The sequence below is a fragment of the Fistularia commersonii genome, chromosome 2 (genome assembly GCF_037954325.1).
Source record: "Fistularia commersonii isolate RoL2024-O1a breed Wild chromosome 2, RoL_Fcom_v1.0, whole genome shotgun sequence".
Lineage (NCBI taxonomy): Eukaryota > Metazoa > Chordata > Actinopteri > Syngnathiformes > Fistulariidae > Fistularia > Fistularia commersonii.
Window position 1 is genome coordinate 24,517,679 of NC_141285.1, and position 10,458 is coordinate 24,528,136.

General features: G+C 49.4%; 1 protein-coding gene across 2 annotated transcripts in view; it reads left to right on the plus strand.

Moving 5' to 3' along the window:
- Nucleotides 1–8,321, plus strand: part of LOC147236817 (spectrin beta chain, non-erythrocytic 1) — a 62,245-nt gene extending 53,924 nt beyond the window's left edge. For both annotated transcript variants that reach the window (XM_086174516.1, XM_086174507.1), the window contains 5 exons: nt 291–345; nt 4,972–5,174; nt 5,302–5,475; nt 5,883–5,925; nt 6,115–8,321. In XM_086174516.1, coding sequence (XP_086030642.1) covers nt 291–345; nt 4,972–5,174; nt 5,302–5,475; nt 5,883–5,925; nt 6,115–6,327 — 688 coding nt within the window. In that variant the 3' untranslated portion in view covers nt 6,328–8,321. The remainder of the gene's footprint in view (nt 1–290; nt 346–4,971; nt 5,175–5,301; nt 5,476–5,882; nt 5,926–6,114) is intronic.
- Nucleotides 8,322–10,458: the final 2,137 nt, after the last annotated feature.

Below are 10,458 nucleotides of genomic sequence, written 5' to 3' on the forward strand. Positions count from 1 at the left end.
TCCCACCCTCCCCACAGAGGGTGGTGGTCCTGCTGCTCCACCCAGATGATCTGATCTTGCGTCACCGTCTGCTGTCCTCCAGCCAGATGATGTCAGTGAAGCAGCCAACGCCCTGCAGATCCTCCTCCGCTCTGAGCACTCCAAGTCCTCTGGACAGGAGTGGGGGTGGATGGGGCTGACAGAGTAACACCCAGGATTGGGGAAGCTGGGGTTGGAGGTGGAGGTGGTGGTGGAGGTGGAGGTGGAGGTTTGGATCTCTGAGCTGAGTGTGTGTTGTGTTCCTCCTGCAGGGACGGCGAGGCGGCGCCTCAGAACGGGCTGGCATCCGACCAGGACGCCCCCAGGGTTAGTTACCGCTCGCCGGCATACCAGAAATACAGCAGCACCCTGCAGGGACGCAAGGCCCCCCCACCCTGACACACACAAACACACACACACACACACACACACACACACACAGTGACCTCATCTATACATACATACACACAAACGTGCTGGTTATATCTTGTCCTCCTCACACACTCCTCAAACATTCCTCCTCACACACTCTTCACACACTCCTCACACATTCCTCCTCACACACTCCTCACACACTCCTCCTCACACACTTGTTTATTGTTTGCGCTCCATCCCCACGGCTCCTGTATCAGTGATGAATCTATGAGTTCTGGTTAAAGGTCAGAGGTTAAAGGTCGAAGGTCTGGAGGCTACCTAATGGTCTCACAGATGTTGTGGAGGTGTTGCTTCCAATCCTGAGCAGTTGGTTTGTGCCAGCAGAAGGTCTGAAGGTCAGGAGGAGCCTCCTGGTCTTGGATCACGGACCTTCTCAGCCTCTGTTTCTCTACAGAGGAAGCTCAGGCGTGCAAAACATCAGTGACCAATGAGCTTCTATGACCGGGACATGAAGTGTGGTTGTGTGAATGTGGGTTTTGGATGTGATGTCACACACACACACACACACACACACACACACACACACACTAAACGTCACTCCTCCCCTCACTTCTCCTCCTCCTCCTCCTTCTCCTCTGTCTCTCCCAGCTCCAACCTCCTGCCATCATCTCCCCTCAGCTCTTAATGTTTCTGCTGGTTTACGTCCTCTTGTACAAACTCACCATGTGGAACGTGACCTCCTGACAGGAGCCTCATGATCTCTGAGGAAGTGTTTGGGTTTTAAATTTCCAAGACGTAAATCCAGGCGTCATCAGCACATCGTGGGTAGAAGTGTTTTTGGTGAAGATAAAGTGCTTTTGTGTCAGATAAAACACTTAAACGTCTTAAAGTGGATCATCTAAGCGTCTGATTTCCGTTATTCCAGCGGCTCTTCCATCAGATCCATCGGATCACTTTTATATATGTGTATATATATATATATATATATGTATATATAGCACATGTTCAAAGTGAGCGTGTGTGTGGCTGGTCTACATGTTATTGATCACCCATTTCATCCGTGCGTCCCATTCTGAATCATCTCCGCCTCCGACTAATTTACACGATTTAATTTTACTTTATTTGACCTTATTTTAAGATATTTGTTGATCACAAAGTGATTAAAAAAACTAATCGCTTCAAAAAAAAAAAAAAGAAATCTCCTAATTTAAATTCCCCCTCTCAGTTGTTCCCCGAAAGCTTTATTTCTTTTCATTTAAAATCAAAAAAGAAATCTATCAAAATAACCTTATGAAGTAACCATGAGATGGCATTTGGACTCTTTGTTCTTACACATGATCCTCATCATACATTCTGACCCTTCACAACCATTCCAAGTGTGTGTGTGTGTGTGTGTGTGTGTGTGTGTGTGTGTCATTTACACCACAACGCTCCATGACATATGATGTCACTGACATCTTGTCCCACTATTGTACCAGTTATTGCTTGTACCCCTGTTGATGTTTGTGTCCTCCATGGTCCTTCATGGTTCTCCATGGACCTTCTTCACGTCCATCCACCTCGTCCTCCACTAACTCACATTTCCAATAAACCCTGTCTCAACCAATCAGAGTCCTCATCCCGTTCCCTGTCTGTTTATTGGTGTCCCTCCCGTGGCGTTTGCATGTCAGTCACCATCACCAGCATCTCCTCATCCCTCAACATCTCCTCATCTTTTGTTGTTTTCATCCCAGAGCTTCTGTTAGCGTCCAGCTTCTGCTGGCAAGTTCCTCCACGCGCCGTTCATGGATCTGAATTCAGTCTTAAATTTTGGTGTCCAGAAGTCTAGTTTTGGTCTGGTTTCCTCCAAACAGGATCGCCGTAAACATCTGCGCTCCTTCAGGTTTGGAGGAATGAGACCTTCGAGCGACTCTGAGGAGCTTGAAGAACTCTGCCAATGAAGTGCGCGCTAGTAGTTTTAGCACCCAGAAGAAAGTCTCCGACTGAGTTAGTGACGTCCCCACATTCATTCCAATTTCACCTGAAATTAATTTGAATTCTGGGGTTCTTTTAAATTCTAGCGTTAGCATGGCTAACAGAACAGGTCTGTATCGTTGTTGTTGAGGAAGCGGTGGCTTTTCTGCACACACACACACACGAAGCCACACACACACACACCGGAGAAGGTCCCGTACGGCCGATGGTCAGACCTTCTCACCTTGCTGAGTCACAGCAAACACCAAAAGCTGGACACTATGGCAATTAAAACGCCACGTCTATGATTATTAGTGAAGCCCCATATATATATGTATATATATATATATATACATATATATATGTGTAGCTCCATCACCCTTAGCAGAAACAAGCGTTGGGATTAGAAGCTGCTGGGATTAGTTGATCTTTGCTGCAGGTGTCCAATCCCTCCACTGGCCTCCTGAGCTTTATTTCCCAGCTGTTAGAAAGGTTCTCCCTGCGCTGGGCTTCCAGGATGAGCTCATCATTCTCATAACAAGGTGTGGTCCAAGCCCACCTCAGACAAGCTCCAGGGGTTTTAGCGGAGGTGGCAGAAGCTCTCAGGATGGGTCCAGCTCTCGCCGTCCTTCGTTAGAGCCCCAGGATTGGTCCAGCCTCAGGAGGAGGCTCCGCCCTCCTTCCAGCGCCGGAGCGTCCCAGTAACAGGGTAACTAGCATCCGGGTGGCGTGGGTTTGGTGTGGAGACTCCGCCTCCACGCGGGAGCGCAGCGCTGACTTCCAAGCAATTCTGGCGGATAATTGTTTGAGATTTGGGTGTTGTTTCCGCTCGCTTCTCCCTTCCTTCCTTCCTACCTTCCTTCCTTCCTGTGTTTGGGAGTGGTGTTGTGGTTGGAGAAGCATGTTCTAATCCCTAATCCCGGCCTAACAAAGCGGGGTTTGCACCCCCTTCACTTCACAAACTTTACTTCTATCAGTGTGTTTTGGCCAGCGGAGGCGTTTAATCCCGAGCCCCCAGCAGTGGGCGCCCATAGAACCCCAGGTTTCCATGGAAACGATGCCGGTGTGTCCCGGATTAAAACAAATCCAGCGGATGCCCAATCTTAACGATGTTTCCGTAAAAGTGCGATCAGTAGAAAAACAAAACGTACCAGCAACAAGAACCTGTATGCTTTAGTTTCAGACCTTCTTCAGACTGTGCTGGAGACGTTCTAGGACACCTTCGCCTAGCTTCCCTTTCGGCAGTCCTTCGGGAAATTGGGCCGTTAGCTTGTTCTGGGCAAAGAGAAGTATGTTAAACTGGTGCAGGACATGTATGCTAGCTGTGAGACACTGGTACGGTGTGCTGTAGGGGTAACAGAGAAGTTCAAGGTGGAGGTGGGACTCCATCAGGGATCAGCTCTGAGCCCCTTCTTGTTCGCAATGGTGATGGACAGGCTGACAGATGAGGTTAGACAGGAATCCCCATGGACCATGATGTTTGCGGATGACATTGTGATCTGTAGTGAGAGCAGACAACAGGTAGAGGAAAATCTAGAGAGGTGGAGGTATGCTCTGGAAAGGAGAGGAATGAAAGTTAGTCGCAGCAAGACAGAATATATGTGTGTGAATGAGAAGAACACGGGTGGAGCGGTGAGGCTACAGGGAGTGGAGATCAAGAAGCTGGAGGATTTCAGGTACTTGGGGTCAACAGTCCAGAGCAACTGAGAGTGTGGAAAAGAAGTGAAGAGACGGGTCCAAGCAGGTTGGAATGGGTGGAGAAAAGTGTCAGGGGTACTATGTGATAGAAGACTATCGGCCAGAATGAAAGGAAAGGTGTACAAGACAGTGGTGAGACCAGCGATGATGTTTGGACTAGAAACTGTTACAGTGACCAAAAGACAGCAGGCAGAACTAGAGGTTGCAGAGATGAAGATGTTGAGGTTCTCTTTGGGAGTGACCAGGATGGAGAGGATCAGGAATGAGTCCATCAGAGGAACAGCACATGTTAGATGTTTTGGAGAGAAGGTCAGAGAAGCCAGACTGAGATGGTTGGGTCATGGACAGAGGAGGGAGTTTGGTAGACGGATGCTAGAATTGGAGCTGCCAGGCAAGAGGTCTCGAGGAAGACCAAAGAGAAGATTTATGGACGTAGTGAGAGAGGATATGAAGGTAGTTGGTGTGAGAGAGGAGGATACAGAGAATAGGGTTAGATGGAGAAAGTTGACTCGCTGTGGAGACCCCTGAAGGGAAAAGTCGAAAGAAGAAGAAGAAGCTCGTTCTGGGCCAAGCCTTGAGATGGCGTTCCCGTACGGCTTCCGTTCCACGTCATTCTGAAATGAGGGAACACTTAGCATCCAAATTTTTAATCCTTCTCCGCCCACAGGCCAGACCCGTTCCTATTGGACGAGAAGCGGTGGCGTTGGGCTCGTTTCTGAATCAAATGGGTTTTCTCCGCCGTGTGATTTTTAGCGCGTGTTAGCATCTTTCTCGACAACCGAAGACCAGGGAAGGTTCCTGATCCTGATGGAGTGAAAGGCTCACCTTGCATGCTGCTCTGACCAATGGTTGACGGCTTCTGCGTGTCCGAGGAAGACGCCGGCGCTCCTCCTCCCCTTCTAACTTCACCTTCTCCCCCGTCTCCAGGACAACGTGGAAGGCGCCGAGGTGGTGAACGGGATGTCGGAGCCCAGCCCGGCGGGATCTCCAGGGGCGGCACGCAAGGGCAAGGCCAGCCAGGCGGCCACCCTGCCGGCTAAACACCAGCAGGACGCGCCCACGTCCCAGCTGGAGGGCTTCCTGCACCGCAAACACGAGTGGGAGGGTCACAACAAGAAGGCCTCCAGCAGGTGGAACCACCGTCGCTAACCGTACTTAGCGGCATCCGACTTCATTTCCCATCAGGTCGTCGGCCATATTTGTAGTCTTTTTTTGGTTTCGTGACACGTCGTTTTTTTCCCCCCCCCTCCTCCACAGGTCGTGGCACAATGTCTACTGCGTGATCAACCAGCAGGAGATGGGTTTCTACAAGGACCAGAAGAGCGCCGGACAGGGCATCCCGTACCACAGCGAGATCCCCGTCAGCCTGAAGGACGCCGTCTGCGAGGTGGCGCTCGATTACAAGAAGAAGAAGCACGTCTTCAAACTCAAGTGAGGAACCCAGGAGGTTGTTCAGCTTCAGAAGTTGAAGCTGATCATAATAATACCTATAACATGGATCTCCTCAGTAATGTAGCTCGTTTTGTGAGCGCGGTGAGGGTTAGCCGGTTAGCTAGCTCGGGTGCTCGTCCTGGTACGAATGTGCCGAGGGAGTGAAAGCGAAGTGATGACAATAGTTTGGAGGAGATGTTTGAGATGGAGGTCCTCCTTCTGCCGACTTCCTACTTCTTTGGTCACCGTTGAACTTCTTGATGTGTTTCTGTGACTTATGGTGTCACTGACGTCTTGTCAGTCGGTCGGACCTGGACGCCTGTTGTCATAGCAACTCCTTCACTCGCATATGTATTCTCCCTGGGAGCGTTTGTTTTGAGGTTGACCTCTGACCTTCTGCCCCCCAGGATCACCGACGGGAACGAGTATCTCTTCCAAGCCAAAGACGATGTGAGTTCAAGTCCTCCATCTATCCATCTATCCATCCATCCATCTCCTGCAGTGTTTGATAGCCAATGTCTTCTAGATGATTCTTCTCTCCCTCCTGGCATCGGTTGTGTTTCTTTCTTCCCGAGGCGTCTCTCCTTCTTTCTCGCCGCCCGAACGTTTCCAACCCGTTCGTCTTTCCTCCTCCCGCAGGAGGAGATGAACACGTGGATCTCCGCCATCTCGTCCGCCGTGTCGGGCGACAAGTCGGAGGTGACGCCCAGCAGCCACAGCACGCCGGCGCCCTCCGCTCGCGCTCAGACGCTGCCGGCCTCCGTCGCCACGACGACGACGGCCGAATCCAGTCCGGGCAAGCGCGAGAAAGACAAGGAGAAGCGCTTCAGTCTGTTCAGCAAGAAGAAGTAGAATCCCTCCTTCCCCTCTTCCCTTCCCGTCTTCCCTTCCCCTCCCGTCCGGTGCCGTTCGGGCTCTTGGACGGACGCGACCTTCCTCCCGGCCGGGTCAGCAGCTTCGTCCGTTCACCTCACGAAACATCACCGCTCCTCATCCTCCGCTTCGTAGGACGGCCGAGATCCCGAACGGCATCCTCCTCCTCTTCCTCTTCCTCCCTCGGCGTGAAGCTCCGAGCCAAAACTCTGTCCACTCTGTGCCTATCAACCGTCCGGTCCTGGCTCAGAGCTGCAGCTCCAAATCCCTCCAAAGTCTCCAAACCCAAATCCGGCGATGGACGGCGGCCCGATCGGAAGGTTGGAAACCGCCGCCGCCGCCTCCAGAATGCAACCCGCCGCTGAAAAACAAAGGAGTTCCCTCAATAATCCACTTCTTCTCCTGCCATTCTTCTTCTCCTCTTGAGTTCCTCTGCTTGTCCACGCTTCCGAGCGATCTCCTCCTTTCCTTCTCTTTCCGTCGTCTCGGTCGGTTGGTTGGCGTCCTCGGTTAGTTCCTGTTCGGGTCCATCCTCGTTTTTTTTGCGAGGCTTTGTCTTTGCAAGATGATGCGTATCCCTCTATGGCGGGGAAACCACGGCGGGGTCAAGCTCCGGGGAGAAGCCGCCAAGAGTCCGATTCCCCCCGCGTGGCGAGCGTCCGACCCGGAGCGTTTCCCCGCCGTGCTTTTGAACTGTATGTATAACTTGTGTATAACAAACTGTTTAAAAACAGCAAATAAAAACCTGTGTTTAACTTCATTTATTATCCTGCTACTAATGGGACCCGCCCAACCGTAATAAGCTTCGTGTCGTTTCTCCTGGAAAGCGGACTCAGGCGATCCGGTCGAGTTCTTCGGCGTCTTTTTTTTTTTTTTTTTTTTTTTGGAACATTGACTTTGGCCTTTTTGGGGTTTCTTTCTTGTTTTGTTTTGTTTGTGTTTTTCACCGGTGTGTATTTTCATTTTCACACTTAACGTCCAAGATCTATTTAGTGGACGAGTTTGGAGACGTAGATGTTCTATAAGACTAAAACTACTTTAAGCCTCGCTGTTTAATAGGCCAATGGCTCTAACAAAAACTAAGAAGCGTTTACTGGGAGTGATCGTGTCGCAGAGTGATGGTTGCTTGTTGGCTTTAGCACACTTTGGTTTCTGTTTTTCTGCAGTGGATTCACTTTGTTTTTGTTTGTTTTTTTACTGCGGAGGTTCTTTCATGACAAATTAACCCATCTTAAGTCCAGAAACTAAATATTTGTCTTGGAAACCCAGAAAAAAAAATGAACCGGCACGTGACCGACATTCCTGCGGCATGCTATTATCAAAGTTAGCACGTTAGCACACTGCTTAGGTCGTCGCTCGACCGTCAATATGAAATATTCACGCTCGAAGACGACGAAGGGGCGCCCCGAAGTCCGACGCTGGTTTAGATGAGTATATTTGAGATATTTGAGATAATCCTCCCACGCCGACTGGGACCGAGGCCGAAACGGCGGTTTGCGTGGAATCCAGGGTGAAAAGGTCCAAACTAAAAGCTGAACTTCAGGCTGATCCGGACTCAAATCGAAGTTTGTCATCAAGGAGCCTCCGTCCCTGCAGGAACGCTCACTGACGCCCCGAAATGTCTCCTTGGTTGTTTTTTTTTGTTTTGTTTTGTTTCGCTAAGTTCTCTGCCAATTTGATAAGTAGAATGTGCATTCCTCTGTCACTGTAACCATAGTAACAAGATCTTTCTTCATATTGCACAATCAATAATGCCACGATGGGTGTGTGTGTGTGTGTGTGTGTGTGTGTGTGTGTGCGCGCGTGTGTGTGTGTCGGGGGTGGGGCTTGCGAGGGTTGGGGGCGGGGCTTGTAGGTGAGGTAGTCAGTGTGACGTGGACCCCGGGGTCACTGCTAGTTGGATCTGCACCTGTAGACTTCTCCCTTCTCTGTTACATATGTGCAAAAAGCCATTAAATGCTTTTAAAACAAAATGGATGTTCCTCTGGGGTTTTTTTGTGACATCACTTCCTGCTTCTTCACCCCTTTGCAGACCGACACGCTCCATCCTGAGCTCAGGGTGTCACGTCAAATCCACTCTTTGGCATCTTTGCAACACGTCTCGGTGTCTGCAAGGAGATGAGGAAGCTGGACCTTCAACCCTCAATTGCTAAATAATCCCGATAATTAGCAAAAACACACACTTGCACAGGGCCGCCGCAAATTAGGTAAAAAAGAAACATGCTTTATTTTCTCGACCTGGACAAGAGGGAAAGAAAGAAAAGTGGAAACAAGACCGATTTGGCAACAACACACTGGAAATCACTGGTGAAAAAGGAGAAAAATACCAACATATTTCTGGTGAAGACGCTGTAAAAGAAGGACGGGTGAAGAGAAACAACGTGTGTTTGTTCAGAGTTTTTCAAAGGAAGGAGCTTCAAATCACGTTACACGCACACACACACACACACACAGAAATGCTCTGAGATAAAAAAAAAATTTCAGCGTCTGCAGTACCTTTTGGAGTCTAGGTTGGGTTTCTGAGCGGTTCTCCTTTCATCTGGATTACTTCAGGACTATTTTCCCTCACGGTTCTTCCTCTCAAAGTGTACTGATCCGTTGGTGGATATATTTTCGTTTCAAAATTGCGAAAACAACCAAACCCAAAACCACCAACAAGACAAACACCACCAACACAACCCAATATGGAGGTGGAAGGAATAAAGGGCCCTGCAAGGGGTCGCTCCATTTCTGACTGACTGGATTCTTCAGCATGCAGGAGAACTTCTCAGCCTTCTGGATGATGTTGCCGTTGGAGACGGTGATGTCTTTTGTATCATCCTCCAGTTGATCATCTCCCAGTCTCCACAGGTAGCTGACAGGTCCCACATTCTCAGTGTTTGCGTCGCAGCTCAAGGTGCATTTCTCCGATTTAGGACCACAGGATGGTGGATCTACGCTCACCGTGGGCTTCGGTACCTCCTCGATCATCTGGACCCTGTATTGATCCTGGAAAACCTTGTAGTTGAACTCCAGTGTGAAGATCCCAGCGTCTTCTTTAGTGGCATTCCTGATTTCCAGCTCCCCAGAACTGATGTTCAAGGTCGTCCGGCCCTTAAAGCTCCGATAATAAACCAAATCCAGTTTGTCTTTCACCCACTCGCACACCAGGTTCCCGTCCAGCTTCCAGGTGATGGCCCAGATCTCCTCGGAGATGGACGGATTCAGCCGCAGCTCCGCTCCTTCCTTGAAGTACAGCGACGTGACGGTGAAGGAGAAACACTGAGGCACCGCTAAAAGCAGCGAGAAGAACCAGAAGGCTGTTTCTTTCTGCATGTTGGCTTCAGGAACACCGAGGTTCTGCTCAACTCTGAGCAAACCGAATACTTCAGTCTAACTGAAGTGTTATCATGTGCAGTCAACAACTTCTAACCGAAATAACCCGTTCTCGAAAATCTTATGTCTCTGAAGACGACGGTTTCCTTATCAGCATTACCAGGTAATTTGCAGAAACACGCCCTAATGAACTACATGCTGGGCCAAAACATGCTTAACAGGAAACATGAAAGTCATCCAGCAATTTTTTTTCATTCATATTTTATACTTTCTATTCAGGATTAGTGACATTAACATCAATATCCCTTTTTCAGTGACCTGGAAGAGAAGCAGGAAAACCGACAAATCTGGCAGAGTCATACGATGCCACATCCTGAGAAAAACACGTTGAGTTTGGTTTTCTCTGCAGAGCTCAGAGTTCACACTCTAACACTTTATGAACACAGTATCTCCAATTTTACCATTACATTTCATTACATTAGATTTGGCAGATGCTTTTATCCAAAGCGACTTACAATAGAGGACACAGGGACTGCAAATAACATTTGCTATACCAGCAACTTCAGGACACAAAAAAGACATTTCACTTAACGACAACTAAACACAGCATTTATGGACTGACTGCATTGACTAATACCTGAAACACACACACACACACACACACACACACACACACACACACACACGTCAGCGTGTTGTGACGCCTCAGCGTCGCGGAATGGGACGGGACCGCCGGCACTTAGCTTGCAGCGCCATCTAGTGGTGAGACTGTGAACTGCATGTGTGCTGTGTGTG